Genomic DNA, 17,768 nt, shown 5'->3' with positions numbered 1-17,768 from the left:
TTCCTGAAACAATACCAAGCAGGCCAAAGGCATTAAAGTTCTTGGTAGCAACAAGATATCCAGTGTACACCTGTACTGGAGTGGGTGGCCATTTCCTTTTCCAGGGATCTTCCCAACTCAGGGATTGAACCCAGGTCTCCCACATTGCAGGCAGACATTTTACCGTCTGAGCCACCAGGGAAGCCCGTACACCAGTGCAGATGTTATCAAATGTCAACGGGAGAAACTGTTAAATGAAAACTTGGACAACACAGTAAACTGTCTTCCTAGTGGTCTAAAAGAGAAAAGGAGGGAGAGGTAAGGAGGAATCAGATTCAGGAAAAATAGAGTGAGAAAGTAGGAAAACCGTGCTTTAAAGGATAGCTTTCCTTTGTTTTCTGGGTTCCAGAGAGATGTGAATAGGAAATGTTTGCACATTCAACCACTTCCCTGAAAAGGCCCACTCCTCAGTCACATAAAAGGGTTTCCCAGAGAAGACATTTTAATCCCAACACACCATAAAGATTATACTACTAGCTCTGCTATTCACTGGAGGAACATTTCCATCACCCATCCCACTCCTTGTAAGAACGGACTGTAGCCAAGAGGCCTAAAACCTTACATCATTAAAAGCTCAAAAAGAGAAAAAATACAGCTCCCAGTTAATCCTCATTTCATCAAGAAAGGATCACCAGTGTATGAGACAGGAACATTTAAGTAGCCATATTAAAGTATCAGGAATCATTCCGAAAAAACCAAGTGCTCCTCATTTGTGTCCTTGTGGTAAAAAGCATTCAGTTCAGCCTTTCAGTTCTGTCTGACTCTTTGCGACCCCATGGCTTCCCTATCCATCACCAACTCCTGGAGCTTGCTCAAAGTATTACTCAATCTGTAAATCTAACTATTTAATAAATCATTTTAAGAAGTAGGCCAACCAGTAGGAGTTTTCAGGTACCTTTCACACTACCATCCCCCAACCTCCACACTGCAATTTTATGATCAGAAATCAATAGCTACAAAATCGAGGGTCTTCAGAAACACACCAGACACCAAATTGGATAAGGCTGTGCTTTATTACATGCATAATTACAAATCTGTGCTAAGTGAAAAATGTATAAAGCAATGGCGACCTGGGTTTAAGCCACACAGAGAAAGGGCTGGACAATCCCATTAACCCTTCTGCCAAAGTCCATTCCATTGCCTGTAACATGATTGTTTCCATTTCTTACAATTTGCATAGCACTTACTTGTCAAAGTACTTTCCTTTCATTGTCTCAGTTTATCCTCACAACAACCCTGTGAGGTAGGTAGGGCAATTAACACTATCCCCATTTTTCAGATGGGAACACTGAGGCACAGAGCGGTTAAGATCTCGAGGCTAGTTAGTAGAAGCATAGGGAATAGAAACTAGGTCTCCTAACTCCCCAGCTCACATCTTTCCTTTAAAACTATGTTGCTATGCTTGACCAGGGAGCAGAATGAAGTGTGCAGTAAGCCATAGCTTTGGTACAGGCTGTGCCTATGAACAGGGACCAACATCTCTAAAAGTTACAATAAAGCTAAGAAAGTGTGACTAAAGCATTGGCAGCACTCAGATAAATAATTGCTCTGAACAGCTCAGCACCAAGCTTCCTATGGAAACTCAGGCTCTATTAGCTTTGGTTGATTCTAGGGTCTAGACACCTAAGCTACTGCTGATGTCTATAATGTGTATTTAGCTTCATTTGAACTTTTACCAACTCTCAGGAACTAAAATTTTGAGTCAGACAGGTTTTCTTTGGCTACTGCAGTTGAAGCCAGCCCTACAAATGAGCTCACTGCAGAGATATTCATAGAATGGTCCATGGGCTGGAACCAGCCCCCCCGATCATCCTGGCCTCACTGGCTCACCCGACAGCTGGTATTTTTCCCACAGCCAGAAATGACTGGAGGTTAAGAAGAGGAGGCTGGCCTTGGTCAAATGAAGAAGAATCACCATCATTACATCAATGGCATCCCTAGGTGACATGACCAGGTGCTGTTCATCAGGCTTAACTCCTTTCTGGCCTGTACCTAGTTAACAGCATAGCTTCAAAAGACAGTTTAAAAGAACAAAATATTAAACACACTATATATATTTTTTTTACCTAGAATGAATTCAATTTATAATCACTACATAGTCCCAAGGGACCAAATATATAATAAAAAAGTAAATATTTATTAAAATCTGAGGAGTAAAAAGGCAGGACAAGGGGAAAGAGAGAGAATAAGGGATAAAGTAAAATGGAGGAGGAGGAGCACTGTTGAAGGACCATATAGTTGAGGTACAGTCAGAAAGATAATGAGGCTAAACATCCCCACCCTGACAAAATCAACCCAGGCCACTCCCTCACCTTCATTCTGCCAAGAGGCATTACACTCATCAAGTTCTAGATCGCCTCTGACTTTCAACAGATTTGGACTAGTAATAGATGAGAATAACATTTAGCAATGAATATTTCACATGTCTGCATAGAGATGCTAAAGCCCCGGACACTGCCAGCAGGTATCACTGGCTTTAGCCCCTAAAGCAGAGCAAAGCCCTGTTGGCTCCGTCAACTCAGAAGTCATTCTCTACTCTCAGAATGATCCTCTCCCTCTTCCAAGGTCCATATTCAAAACAATACACTTATAACACATGATAAAATTTTGAATTTAGGGCATGGCAGGGAGGAGACAGAAACAGAGAGACAGGGGCAGACAGGAGAGAGGAGGAGAGGCAGAGATCATTTATTTAAACCCTAACATTTTATACTACCACACGCCTTTTCCCCTTAAAAGGCTGAACTTTAGGCAAGGCATTCATTCAATGAGTGTGCACACAGAGGCTGAAGACCTTTTGGCAGGAACTTAAGAGGTAGGAATTTATGACTGCAGGATTGAACTGGATGACCTGATAGGTTCCATCCAAGAAATGCAAACTCCACACATCACAGACTTTCCTTCTTTCTTGGGTGATTTGGCAAAATAAGATTACATGGTGGAAAACCAATTTTGCTCCCTATGTCACTTCAAAACTTTGCCCAGATGCAGATGTTTAGAAATGAGATTGTGACCAGCAAACATTTGGGGAGTGACCTGAAGTTGCTAACACCTACTAGTCCAAGAAAGTCTCCCCTTGGGGCAAGCAATCAAAATTGAGGCAGAGCACAGTTGAGTGGTTGCCACAGGTCTACTACACCAATTTCAGTTCAAATTTACAAAGCTCCCTGAGCTCTGAGACACCGTCACTTTTTTCTTTTGAATATAGAATAAGCATATACCAAGGAGGCTAACGACATAGATTTTTAAAGAACTTTTCTATCAAAATTCAAGATAATCTACCAAAAGCTTATCATCTAGGCAATGGCAGGAGACGCGGCCCTCCTCCATGAGCAGATGTCTGGTCTTGGGTCAGCCCTCTCCATAAAAGTAGACTGCCTCCAACCAAATGCTGCTTTGAGCCTCTATGTTGTTTGGAAAGCCTGCTCTTTCAGCGACTACTAACTATTCTCCCCTTGAGGCACATAATTAAGCAGTTTAATAAATGTCAGGGTGTTTGGCTTGGAGCATGGAATGACCTTCCTCCCACCATCTTACAAGAACTCATATATTTTCTTACTAGGGTTTTTTCACTACCATAACTTTCCACCCTCTCTCCAAAGGGAATCCAGGTAATTCCAGAGGTGGTTTAAAAAAAAAAAATCAAGATTGTAGGACACTTAAGTTCAGACCACATATTTAGACATCTTTTACTCACCATTCCACCTCCCCTTTACTTTCTAAACTCTTAATTTTTCTCAGGGTTTTCAAGAGCTCAATACTCTATGTACCACCATGAAAGACACTCTCCTGCTTTCTCTGAACAGACAGTGGCCTGCATATGGTTCTGATCTGATGAAAGTAAAACAGCTTCTCACAATACAATGTGGTCCATCACCAGTAAGTACTTTAGCAATATAAAACACACTGGCCATTTCAAAATTTCAATAACTGTCTTGACTATCATTTATTAAATATTCAACCTCAAAAACTGCACTCCTTATGATTAAAAAAACAAAACCAAAAGATATCATGGGGTATACTCACCACCTAACTAAACAAACCAAGGTCAGGACCCAACCAGGACAGTTGATTCAAATACTTAAAACATACAGTGGTGATTACTTTCCCTGTTGGACTCTATTGCACGTTGTTTTTAAAAAATGTATTTGCTCCTCCCCTCCACCTGAATAGGTTCATAAATTCATAGTTAAGAATTACTTCACAGTCTTAGACCACACAAAGTCCCCGTTAATTTATCATTCTTGTGGTCAAGCACAATTGAAGACTTGATAGAGAAATTGATGCTGTTCTCTGCTCTTTCTGTAAAGGGTTCAGATTCAGTCTCTGGTGTCCAAACAACTGAACTCCTTTGCAGTTCAAGCAGCAAACAGATTGACTGCTCTGCCAGCTGGCACATCCAAAGCACTGTCAATGTCGGATTATCCACCAGAGGACATGGGCTCTGTGGATTATACCACCTCTACTCCAGCTGGGCTGAGCCAGAAGGACACTGGAGCCAGAAAAGAGGAGAGTGTCTGAACTAACAGAAATGATCTTAAAAGTGGCCATGACTTTGCATGTTCAGTCAGTTCCCTGCTTCTGCCAATGGTATATCTAAACATGCCTCAGCTTTATTCCAGTTTCTTTAATTCTTTACACTGAAGATCTGAAGATACAAAATATAGCTGTTAGATTTTTTAAAATCTAGCCTCTCAAAAAAAATCTAGACACTCATTCCCTTCATGGCTGGATGCCTACAGATATTTTGCTTTGGAAAACCCTCTCTCGAAGTGCTTATTGGCATTATTTTATAAATCCTTCCCTTGTGTTGGGAAATTTTCTCTCAATACCAGAATAGACTGGTCTCCCAGTCTTTTGCCACTGAGGTATTTGACCATTTCTGGCTACTAACAGACCTCCCTATATCAGCTCTGTTGGTTTAATGATGTCTAACTGCTGAATTGGCAGTGGCAGAAAGAACATTTTCCTTTGCCTCAAGATAAGAAACTCTGAATGTTAAGGTGCTGAGCTAGCAGTCTAGCAGGGAGCGCTACCACAATTAGCCAAACTTTGAGCCAAACCATAGGACTGGACATATAATGGATATCATAAACTACAGGTACTTTTAGCATATAGTTACAAGGATTCCTGAGAAGCTGAGGTTAATGAATGAGATTTACTAGGAGTGAGGTATCAAAGGGATGTTTTTCTCTGGAGGGCCAATCAGTGCTTAGCATCTAGAAAGTACACCTTGGCACAGTATTATCTGATTTCTTGAATTTATTCTCTGAAGTAGCACCTGAACACTGGCTCATCTGTTTCAAATCAAAAACAGAGCCTAGAAGAAACACAAAGGCAAACTTACATACCCTCCATATCACCGCTGCCCTAAGAAATGTGACCAAACCTTTGACTGTCATCAAATACCAGAAATATTAACATTTCCTGTTTTGCAAACTTTAGTTGGACGGCTGATAAGAAGAGATAGGTAGTGAACCAGAAGTACACACAGAAGAACTTTGACTACTGCACAACAGATGTGGTGGTAGGGCAAATAGCCACATCTCTTTTGAGGGAATCAGTGGCAAAGAAGGGACAAATGACCTACTTGTCCCTTGTGAAGTTACTGAGTCATGACTATACTGTAATAAAACCTAGGGAGGATCTTTTCTTTTTCATTACAGTGCTAGAGTGTTATATTTAAAGGGAAAGCTCTGGTGACTGCCTTGATACTTTAAAGCTAAAAATCAAAATAAGCCTTGGCTCCCTAGTTCTGGGCAATAAAAGAATTTCAGATTTTGGAAACATAAGAACTAGGGGTAAAAAATCCTAGACTCAGAGATCGGCAACTTTTAAAATGAGGTACACTGAGGTGCTTGAACAGAGGAGACAGAGGGTAGGAAAGGCTATGCTGAATGACTGCTGATTCTAGGCTGGAAGGATGGTGGGAAGCACTGGGAACAGACTTGGAAAATGGGAAAGGTTCAGCTCTCTCCCCTAGCATTTGAGTCTCACTGCTGTGGGCATCAGCGTGGGAATGGAGGTATGGCAGTAGCTACTGGACTATAGAGCAAAGCAAATGGCTGCGTGTTGCCTCTCTGGTCCATGGGCTATAAGCTTCTGGAGGCTGGGTTTACAATTTAGCTCCAGGAGTTATCTTTTTGTAATAGGAATGATTAACTGGGCACAGTGCTCAATCCCAAAGAGAGGACTCAGGACTAAGGCATGGAAAAGGGAGAAGAATGGAGGGGAAACAACAGCATGTGGGTAAACATGTAGAAAACGTAGTTGGAATGATGGTGGTGGCTCTGTAGCTCCACCGGGTGTCCCTAGATGTTTTCTACTGCAGTAGAGGTGGTAGGAAATTGAGACAGGCACCTTTTCAATTGGATACAAGCACCTTAGGTGTCACCAGGCCTTGTCCACACCCCTGGGTCTCAGGATGGTTCTGCATTTTATTTAGAAGTCTAAGAAGCCTCAAGGGAGTCAGAGCTGCCTATCCTGTTCCAATGCCTTGAATACATCTGAAAGTACTCCCAAGCCTAAATTCACCATCATGGGGAAAACACTGGCCTGTTAAATGTACTTAACACTGGGAAGACGCAAGAGTGCCCAGTCATTTTAGTACTGGTGGTTGTTACGAAGGAATGCATGAAAACACAGATACAGCTTGGAATCTTCCCTGGTTTACCAGTATGCAGTCTAGATTTGGTTCCCTTTACTGCTCTTCTATATTCCAGAAGCCGAAAGCACCATCACTCATGGAGGTGGCATCTGGGTAAGAGGATTAGTTGGGACCTCACAAAAATGTGAAAGACCTAGTCATTGACTTTGCTTAGAACTTTACTAATCATTTCAAGGAAGCTGGAGAAATCATTCCTTGTTACTAACAAATTCATGGCCAAGTCTTTGTCTACTAGCTAACAAAGACCACCTGGAAAAATTAGCCTATTTGCAGACAAGGAGAAAATTCTATAACTTATCTTTGTGCACGTCAAAAAAGAGTACCAGGAACAAGCAAGCTATAAAAGTTAATCTCTTTAAATTCACTTAGAGGAGATTAACCAAAGCAGCATTGTCTTATAATCAGACATTAAAATTAACATATACATAAACACACGAAACTAATAATGCTAAATACTGTAACAGGAACAAGATAATATTTGAACTGAATTCACAGTCTGGAAAATACCATTACTATTTTCCTTCTGGCTTTCCTTCCTGTGGCTGGAAAAGCAAAGCCCCTTAGTTTACACTTCATTTTCCACCAATGACAGTTAAGAGTCCAAAAAAGTGACTTTTTCATGAGCTTCCTGCAGGCTATAGGTCAGGACATCTGGAATTTTTCTTGCATAGTTTTCAGTGATTGCATATTGGCTAACAATTATGTCTTAAATTAAAAAAATCTTTAAATAAAAAGAAAGAAAAGAATTAAATCATAGCAATCTTGTTTACTCTTTCATGAAATCTTCCTAATGCAATATCACAGAAGCCTAATAGAATTTTCTCCTAAAGAGAAGAATAATTTCCAGAGATTATGTAGTGCAACTGGTTAATTTGCAGGAAAGAGACAACACACTGATATAACTTCACCACCCAAATGTAGGAAATGTGTTTTGGGTACCCAGTTAATAAAATATATCCATGGTCTGCAATGTCCTTCCTGTTTTATATCCAGTACAACCCTGTGATTCTAGTTGAAGAGAATGGAATCAGGATCTTGGTTCGCCATCTGCGCTATATGCTTTAGCACATCCTTTTTGGTAATGATCCCAAGCAATCGCCTAAAAGATAAAACAAGACAACAAACAAAAATCAATCTGTAGCTAAAATAAAATTCACAAAGGTGACACTTTCCCTCCTCAGTCGTTTTCAACTTCGTCTTTGAACACAATTTGCACTTATAGAATGATAACAGGACTAGATTACATATACCAGGTAAATGGACCAATGCATGGGTCCCTTTAAGCATTACTTCCTCTAGGTGTTAAGTCCTGCTATTTCCTGTGTATATTACTCTCTATATATACAAGTCTTACCTTTCATAACCCAGTTCAAATGTCCCTTTTCCAGAACACCTTTTCTGATCCTATGAACCAGAACTAATTGTGCCCTCCTCCTAGGAAGAGTATGTTCTGTGCACATCTCTTCTGTAGCATTTGTTCAGTTTGCTCTGTTATCAGCTTCCCTATAACACTGCATACTCCCTGAGGGCAGAGGGTAGTCTCTTTGATTTCTGTCTCTCCCCAGAATCTAGTGGAATATGTTTTTACATGAAGTTCAGATTTAGTTAAGATTGAATGAACCAGTTAGGGAAAGTCCCCTTACTGATTTCAATTCTGCAAGACATCTGTTACATTATTCAGAAATTTTAGAGGGTGAAATTCTTATATAATCACTAGATTAACATTACCATGCTCACACAAACACACACACACATACACACACACACAAAAACCCACCCTTCTCCTCAACCTGCTTTTTTGTTTCCCAATAAAAATAACATGGCTTCCTTTACTTGATAAGAAATATCTCAGAAAGAAAGAGCCTTAGCCATGGGAGTCAGAAGACTTGTGTTTAAAGCCTACCTCAACTAGACATCAACTGGGGCGTCCTTGTGCAAATCTTTAAACCTCACTGGAACTTGGTTTTCTCACCAGTAAATAATAACGATGAAGGTATTGTAAGGACGAAATAACACACACATACTACCTGCTGCTGCTGCTAAGTCGCTTCAGTCATGTCCGACTCTGTGCGACCCCATAGACGGCAGCCCACCAGGCTCCCCCGTCCCTGGGATTCTCCAGGCAAGAACACTGGAGTGGGTTGCCATTTCCTTCTCCAATGCATGAAAGTGAAAAGTGAAAGTGAAGTCGCTCTGTCATGTCTGACTCTGTGCAACCCCATGGACCGCAGCCCACCAGGCTCCTCCGTCCATGGGATTTTCCAAGCAAGAGTACTGGAGTGGGGTGCCATTGCCTTCTCCAACATATACTACCTAGTACCATTTAAATTTCGGTGCTGCCTGCTCTTAAGAACATAGTATTTCCTTTGTAGGGGAGGAACTGAGTTATTTATAATATGCAACCAGCAGTTCACATCTCTCAAACCCACTATCCTCCCCAAACATCTTCTCTATTATGACAGTGAGAGAAACATATCCATCTTCATCTCAGAGTTTCCAAAAGGTCTATAAGTGCTACTAATGTTCATGTGAGCTGGGCTTTTCTTTCTTTAATCTCTCTACGTTCTCTTTCTTCCCCTAACCCAATCTGATTTCACCAACGAGCTCTCACCCATTGTGTGTAACCAGGCACTGCCGCAGTCCCAGCTTGCGGAAGATATCCACCACAATCTCCATGGGCGTAAGGTCAGTCACAGTGAAGGGGCTGAGATCCAGGATGTTCCGAAGCTTGAGGGTAGGTGGGGTGTATGGTGGCACTGGAGGAGAATGTTCAGTGAAATAAATGACGGAAGTGCTCACAACTCCATCCTGTTTTTTTCGAGCATTTTCTATTGGAAAAAAGTAGGGGGAAAAAGTTAAAAAAGAAGGACTAATTCTATCCTTCTGGCCCCTAACCAGTCCCCTCTCCCTTCTGTCTTCCCCATTTCATGCACGCATGCTTATTTATTGTATAGTTGATATACAATGTTGTGCTATTTTGAGGTCTACAGCAAAATGATTCTGTTCTATGGGCTTCCCTGGTGGCTCAAATGGTAAAGAATCCACCCACAATGTGGGAAACCTGGGTTCAATCCCCGAGTTGGGAAGCTCCCCTGGAGAAGGGAATGGCTACCCACTCCAGCATTCTGGCCTGGAGAATTCCACGGACAGAGGAGGCAGGCTAGAGTCCATGTGGTTGCAAAGCGTCAGACATGATTGAGCAACTTTCACATGCACACACACATATAAACATATATATATGTTGTTTGTCAGATTCTTTTCCATTACAGGTGATTATAAGATACTGAGTACAGTTCCCTGTGCGATACAGCAGGTCCTTGTTGGTCATCTATTTTATATATAGTAGTGTGTGTCTGTTAATCCCAGTCTCCTAATTTACCCCTCCCCTCCCCTCACGCATATTTATTTATTATTTCTATAGTGGACCTCCTTGTCCCCTTTATGAAATCCTTACCAATTGAAATAATGAGGTCTCTTCGGAGGACAAAACCCACAAGTCTTTGGGACTCCCGGGACACCACCACTGGGAAGCCACTGTAAGTTGTTTCACTGATTATGGTCTCTACATCTTCCACAGTCATACTGTCCTGAGTAAGGACAGTCAACAAAGGATCATTTCTCCGGGGTTTCATCACATCCATTGCCAGGGTCTTATGAGCAAACTCTTCTTTGGCTTCAAGAAAGGGGTACCCATTGAGACGGATGTGGGCATCATAGATGCCCTCCCGCCCAAGAGCATCCGCCACCCACTTGCTTGTCATAGCTGCAGCCATCAGAGGCACAATGTATTCCAAGCCACCAGTTAATTCAAACATTATGACAACAAGAGAAACGGTCATCCGAGTCACCCCACCTGCAAAAATAGACAACAGGCTACTTAGTGAAGGCAGGAAAAGTATAGGATTCATTACAGTTATGGGCCTTTCACAGGCCCCATCCAGAAAAAGTTACTTACCAGAAACATCACTAAAAGGAGGCCCTTGCCTACAACTGCATAGACTCCTGCAACTGCATTCAAACAAGTTTACAATGGACAGGAGTCACACTTCTCAAAATAACCTCTACAAAAGATACCTCCTTCACTCTTTTTTCATTTGTTTGTTGCTCCCCACCAACTCCCAATTATAAAAGTAATTGCATAAGATGTCTATGATTTGTATAAAACCACAGCCGTGAGAGGTTCTCTGGGACATGCAGGCCCACTGTAGAATAATTGCAAACTATATATATGTTTAAAGTATATAAAGGAAAGTCTTACCCGTAAACTCACTGCCTAGAAATATGCTGAGTAAAAATTTCAAGTGACTTTTTTTCAAAAACATATGTTTTTATATAGATGAATTTGTATTATGTTTAAATTCCTCACCATGCCTTTTCTCCTAACTTTATGTTAGGAATACTTTGCATATTAGTACAAATTTATTTAAATTGTATTTAAAAATATTAAACATATTAGCATCACATTCAGTGGCTCCATGGTATAGCATTATATGGATGTACCATAATTTATTTAACCAGTCCCTTATTGCACTTTTAGGTTGATTACAGTTATTTGCTATTACACATAATACCATGATGAACATTCTTGTGCAGGTATTTTTGTCCAAATTTCTGGTTTCTTCCTCAATATGACAGGATTTGAGAGAATTCCTCTCCAATGGGAGGAATGGAGATATATGGTAAAGAATGCCTTCTTAAAGCACTTGAAAATGGCAAACCCAACAAGAAATGGATTGTTTTTTTTTTTTTTTTTTTTTAACCTACAGTCAGTTATATATAGTATAACTCATCTTTATAATGCCACCTGGGGAGCAATTTCTTTGAAACCAATGCAAACAATACTCACCCAAACAGGCTGCAGCCCCAACCATCGCATAAAGGCCAGGGGTGATGCAATCCGCTCCTTGACTGCACCAGCTATTGAAGATGGCCCAGTCATGGTGGTAATAAGCCAGCTGTTCCATCCCAACTCCCAAAAGCCGACCTGCTATAGCACCAACAGCCATGCTAGGGATAAAGAGACCAGAAGGAATCTGCAAAGAGAAAGCAACAGATGGTTAGTGAGAAGTGATGTAATTACATGGCATGTGATAAGGGCTAAAGGACTGACCCTCTGCAAAGCGAACAGGCCAATGACAATCTAACTATGCACTATGCTAGCAAGTGGCTGCAAAGATCTGTGTAACACTACAGGGACTAGAGGTTCTCTGGGACGTGCAGGCAAGTACAACTGCAAAGATGCTTACCCTGATTCGGGGTCCATCAGGCAAGAGCCTGAACTCTCCAGACCAACACAGAACTGGAGGTAGAAATTAAGCCTTTCCCAAAGAAAAAGGAAAATAGATGGAGTTTCTCATATATGCAGACAGTTTACCCAATTTTGAATTCTTATCAATAGCGATTACCCTTTATTGACTATCTACAATGCTCTATGCTGGATGCTCTACAGACTGGATTTTCTGGGTTCTTTACAACCACCCCAAGAGGCGGGTGTTATTATCCTCAATTCACAAACGATCTAAGGTACAGAGAGGTTAAGAACTCATCCAAGGCCAAGATTTAGTAAATGTTGGTGATAGGGTTTAAATGCAATGCTTCTAATCACTCTCATGTATTGAATCTTGACCCACTGCCCACACAAAAAGGATGGCATTTGAGGTTTCAGTTTATTTTAACAGTATAAAAGAAATAATAAATAAGTTTTTTAATGAGGTAGTGACTATGGTTGCATGACTATCCCAAAAAGGAATCCCCATCTGTCTCCTCTTTTTTTTTTTTTTTTTTGAACTCCTAGAATGTAATTGGGGCTTCTCTGGTGGCTCAGTCAGTAAAGAACCCACCTGCAATGCAGGAGACACAGGTTCAATCCCTGGGTCAGGAAGATCCCCTAGAGAAGGAAATGTCAACCCACTCTATTATTCTTGCCTAGGAAATTCCATAGACAGAGGAGCCTGGTGGGCTATAGTCTATGGGGTTGCAGGACATGACTTGGGGACTAAACCACCACCACCAGGATACAATAGTGCATTCTCAATTTTCTGTGCTAAGAGAGGGAAAATGATGACAGGGATAACCCAAACAGAAGATTATTTTAAAATAGCTTTGATTCTAGAATAAATTTGAATTGGGGTGGGTCTGATGGTCTGCAAATTCACTTTTAAATGAAAGAATAAAGCCATGAGGTGCAAAGTAACCCAAGAAGCACTGCAAATATGTTCAACATGTTGAGGATGGATATGAATTCAGAGATTACTGTATTCCCTAAACTGCATTGTTGGCCCTTATTTTCTGTTTTGAATCTATTTCTCTAGAGAATAGAGGAAATACATTGGTAGTTGAGTGCTAAAGAAAAGAAGGGCTTCCATGGTGGCTACAGATAAAGAATCTGCCTGAAATGGAGGAGACCCAGGTTCAATCCCCAGGTCAGGAATATCTCTGGGTCTGGAAGATCCCCTAGAGAACAGAATGGCAACCCACTCCAGTATTGTTGCCTGGACACATAAAAACCAAGGAAGATAAAGAAAATACAAATTTTCCTTCTTGATTTCTTCTGACACATGGAAATTACAACGGTACTGAAAATAAAGATATTGGCCTGATGTCAGCTTTTGATAATCTAAATATTAATTTAGGGTCACCTATGAAGTTCTTGATAATTGGACACTGTTAACAACTGTAAAAAATACGTTTAGCTATGTATTGGGTTGAACCATATGAAATTGCTATTTCAGTGGTTAAAATGGTTGGCAACTTCATTTGGTTCAACCAACTACTTTGCTTTATTGGTAAACTCCAAAGCCACTTTATAAGGACCAAAAATGTGTTGGTCAGATATTGTTTTGATACAAAATGCACTGGGATAAATACCTCACCATCCTTTTTGAGTGGCAAAATATGTTTTCCACAGAAAAGGAGAAAACATTTCTACTTTTAAAATCTCATCACCGAGGTTTGCATTTGGCCTAAAACTAGGCTTGGACAATTTTAGATAGCCATACAATTGTCTAAGAAGTTATGAGGATATTGAGGATATGTGCGGGTAAAAGGGGCCTTGGGGTGGGTTAGTGGATAATGCTGGGTGAAGCTGGACATACTCCATGAACTACGAGAATTTTATGGTATCTTGGCTTTGCCCTGAAAACCTACAGACACACAAATATCCAGGAAGGACCAAAAGAATCTCCTCACCTTCATGCCAAAGGTGAATATAGTGATGACAATTTTCAGTATGAGTGTCAAGGCCAGCTGCCACATTGCACTGTAGACTCCCACACCAGCTGGTCTGTCGGGCAGCTCACCCGCCTTGCTTGTGTTGAAACGGTTCTCATAATCACAGAGTTTGGAGGAGTCCAGGAGGCCACAGTCATTGAACAGCTCAGAGATGAGCTCACTTGTGCTCACTCGGGTATACTCATTGGGGAAAGCCAGGATGGCAGTGATGGCTGTCACGACAAGAACCTCTACGACAGGATACTTGCCCAACTGGGTAGTCTTCCGCTTCCGACACCAGGCAATGTTAGTGCGGATAAAAAGAGCTCCCCACAGACCACCAAATATGCCCAGCAGAATGAAGGGCACAAGCTCAAAGAGATGCCATGGGGTGTGAAACTCCACATAAAATAGAACCAGGCGGCTGTTTCCAAACGGATTGATGGAGCGTAGAGTGAATGCTGCCACTAAAGCAGCGAAAAATGAACGCCACAGTGTTTTGAGGGGAAAGTAGTAGCTGACCTATAGGAGAAAAAGCGAGAAAATCAACTCAAGTCAATATGCAGGAACTATTTGGGGTGAAAAACTGTGCTGTGGCAATTCGAGCTGAGGAAGAAAATGGCCTGGAAATCTCCAGTCCCGTGGCAAAGCACTGGAGTTGGGCAGAGCACTTCAGGACTGCAGTATACACAGACAATGGCCAGAATTCCTGGCACAAAATCACAAGCGTGGCTCTACAGACAGATAAAAGCAGTTACCTCTTCTAGGCTGAATAATACTCCACCAATAGGTGCCCCAAAGGCTACAGATACACCAGCAGCGGCAGCGGCTGACAAGACCTATGATTCAAAACTCAAAATTAGTGACAGAATAAGGCCACTTTCCTACCTTCAGTCACGTTTTAAAAGGAATATTGGTGGTTACCAAATGTAAACAAAACAAAAAAAACTTTACCTGCTCTATACCCAGCTTATTTATGAAAAATGAAGTTCAACATATATTTACTTTGAGAGCAAACACTATCTGCTGAATCTTGAACACATGGTTCACATGCTGGAACACGTAGCGGGCCTTCCTTTGTAATTAATTTAGGCGTGTACTTGATTCCAAATTATGCTCCCATCCCCCATACTCCCAATTCCACAATTGATTTATGGTCTGTAAGACCTATTCACCACCTAAATGAAATATTTACATTATGTAAATATTTACATATGTAATTTACACAGCACTTTCTTTATAAAGAAAAGCTTTTAAAATGAGATTTTAAAGATAGCTCTAATCCCTGCTTATTTAACTTATCTGCAGAGTACATCATGAGAAACGCTGGACTGGAAGAAACACAAGCTGGAATCAAGATTGCAGGGAGAAATATCAATAACCTCAGATATGCAGATGATACCACCCTTATGGCAGAAAGTGAAGAGGAACTAAAAAGCCTCTTGATGAAAGTGAAAGTGGAGAGTGAAAAAGTTGGCTTAAAGCTCAACATTCAGAAAACAGAGATCATGGCATCCGGTCCCATCACTTCATGGGAAATAGATGTGGAAACAGTGTCAGACTTTATTTTTCTGGCTCCAAAATCACTGCAGATGGTGACTGCAGCCATGAAATTAAAAGACGTTTACTCCTTGGAAGGAAAGTTATGACCAACCTAGACAGCATATTCAAAAACAGAGATATTACTTTGCCAACAAAGGTTCGTCTAGTCAAGGCTATGGTTTTTCCTGTGGTCATGTATGGATGTGAGAGTTGGACTGTGAAGAAGGCTGAGCGCCAAAGAATTGATGCTTTTGAACTGAGGTGTTGGAGAAGACTCTTGAGAGTCCCTTGGACTGCAAGGAGATCCAACCAGTCCATTCTAAAAGAGATCAGCCCTGGGATTTCTTTGGAAGGAATGATGCTCAAGCTGAAACTCCAGTACTTTGGCCACCTCATGCGAAGAGTTGACTCATTGGAAAAGACTCTAATGGTGGGAGGGATTGGGGGCAGGAGTAGAAGGGGACGACAGAGGATGAAATGGCTGGATGGCATCACTGACTCGATGGACGTGAGTCTGGGTGAACTTCAGGAGTTGGTGATGGACAGGGAGGCCTGGCGTGCTGTGATTCATGGGGTCGCAAAGAGTCGGACACGACTGAGTGACTGAACTGAACTGAATGATACAAACTTGAAATAATGATTGGCTCACAGCTAATCAGGAGCTGCAAATATTCAGACAAGAGGTATTTAGAGTTTCCTGTACTATGTGCCCTAATCCACACCTAGTGACCTATGGAACAGAAATAGGAGGGTGACTAGAAGCAAAGTTGGGGATAGATTTTGAAGGGAATAGTCCTAAGACCTAAGTGTGTCTAGGTGTGGCAAGGAAAAGGGTAAGGAGAGAAAGAAAGAGAAAGAAGCTGTCAGACAGAAATTAAAAGGGACAAGGAGGTGGGGAAAGAGAGCAAGTGATATTTCAAGAGTACCATCTTTGTAGACATATGAATGTAAAAGGTGCATGATAAACACACCAACACACCAGAATTAATAGACCAAGAAAGTCAGTTTGTTGGATTCTGGTTGCTGTGGAGTGATATATGATGTGTGGTATCAAGGAGCTATTTTTAAAAGGAAGTAAAATAAAACTGTCAGTTTTTTAAAGAAAAAAAAATGGTTCTTGGCAAATAGGTAGGTTTTTCTGGAAGTGCAAGATGGCTCAGGAAAACGAAGGGTGTGGGGGAAAGTGATCTCTGGTGCTAGCTGGGGAGGACTCTGAAATTCAAGACTAGAATGGCTTTCATCTAAGAAGGATGAGGACATTTAACACAGAACTTCAGAAAGGGGATTTCAGTGACTTTGTTTAGGATGAATTACGAGGGAGAAGGAAGAGTTGAACTGGCCAGTAAGTTGTAGAGTGGAGTCTACCTGTGCCCTGCTTTCTCAAATCTCTATTTTACGCTCAACCATCTGGCCACTATGACAAGGCCCGAGGACATAAAAGGGTTACTGCTGATGGTGAGAACACCAGGAAAAAATAACTGCAAACTCTATATAAGCAATAAGAAGTGAATGACATATTCAACTATTCATGAGTTTAGTTAGAAATATATGATATCTGTACAGAAAAACAGCCAAATCAAACTCTTCTTTCATTTTATAAGAACTGTTTGAACAAAAATGCCAATTTTATATTAAATAAAATGAAAGTAATCACCAATCTACAGTTTCAAAGTCACCTCTACTTATGCAAAACCAGCAACAATCAACACTTTACTCTTGCCAGTTAAAATGTTTTTTTTTTTCATCTCTTTAGCTTCTGTTGTACATTACTCCTATCGAACAACTTCACCAGTATAAGACTGCCTTTATGTATTTGACAGATAGCTAAACAACCTACTCGGATTTCCCTCTCTCTCCTGCTAGCCTACCTCTCCTGCCAGGAACTTTTCCCCTTGAACCATCAAAATGTATTCCACATTTTAAATTTCAACATCTTTGAGTTTTTTTTTTTTCCGAGTCTTATGGGGAATTTTGTTTTCTTTTGCTTTCAGAATAAATCACGAGGTTCTAATTTTGTGAAAAATCCTCTTCAATGAAATAACCTTGGTCTTGACCCATTCCATATGTGATTTCTTTGTAATTCAAGAGGAAAAAAAAGCAAGAACCATTATTTTCTCAAATTCTTAATTATAGCAGGAAAAAAGTAACTAATGACTTGGAACTTCTTAAAAAATGGTCTTCCTCCTCAAAATGACACACATTAATAACTGTATAAACATGAGAACAACTATAGAGATACTGCAGTGGGACTCATTTGCAGGGCTGAGGTGGAAGGCAGGGAGAGAGAAATCGAATACAGAGAAACAAATAC

At 40.9% G+C, this 17,768-nt stretch overlaps 1 protein-coding gene across 2 annotated transcripts in view; it reads right to left on the bottom strand.

Annotated features, from left to right (window-relative positions):
- Window positions 1-1,033: 1,033 nt before the first annotated feature.
- CLCN5 (chloride voltage-gated channel 5) overlaps window positions 1,034-17,768 on the bottom strand; it is a 183,227-nt gene continuing 166,492 nt past the window's right edge. For both annotated transcript variants that reach the window (XM_019955940.2, XM_070784136.1), the window contains 6 exons: window positions 14,674-14,754; window positions 13,895-14,437; window positions 11,553-11,739; window positions 10,161-10,559; window positions 9,318-9,534; window positions 1,034-7,805 (listed from right to left, as the gene is read on the bottom strand). In XM_019955940.2, the coding sequence (XP_019811499.2) occupies window positions 7,715-7,805; window positions 9,318-9,534; window positions 10,161-10,559; window positions 11,553-11,739; window positions 13,895-14,437; window positions 14,674-14,754 (1,518 nt within the window). In that variant the 3' untranslated portion in view covers window positions 1,034-7,714. The remainder of the gene's footprint in view (window positions 7,806-9,317; window positions 9,535-10,160; window positions 10,560-11,552; window positions 11,740-13,894; window positions 14,438-14,673; window positions 14,755-17,768) is intronic.

This window comes from Bos indicus, chromosome X (assembly GCF_029378745.1).
Source record: "Bos indicus isolate NIAB-ARS_2022 breed Sahiwal x Tharparkar chromosome X, NIAB-ARS_B.indTharparkar_mat_pri_1.0, whole genome shotgun sequence".
Taxonomy (NCBI): Eukaryota; Metazoa; Chordata; class Mammalia; order Artiodactyla; family Bovidae; genus Bos; species Bos indicus.
Note: the sequence above shows the minus strand (reverse complement) of the source record. Positions and strands in the feature narration are given on the sequence as shown.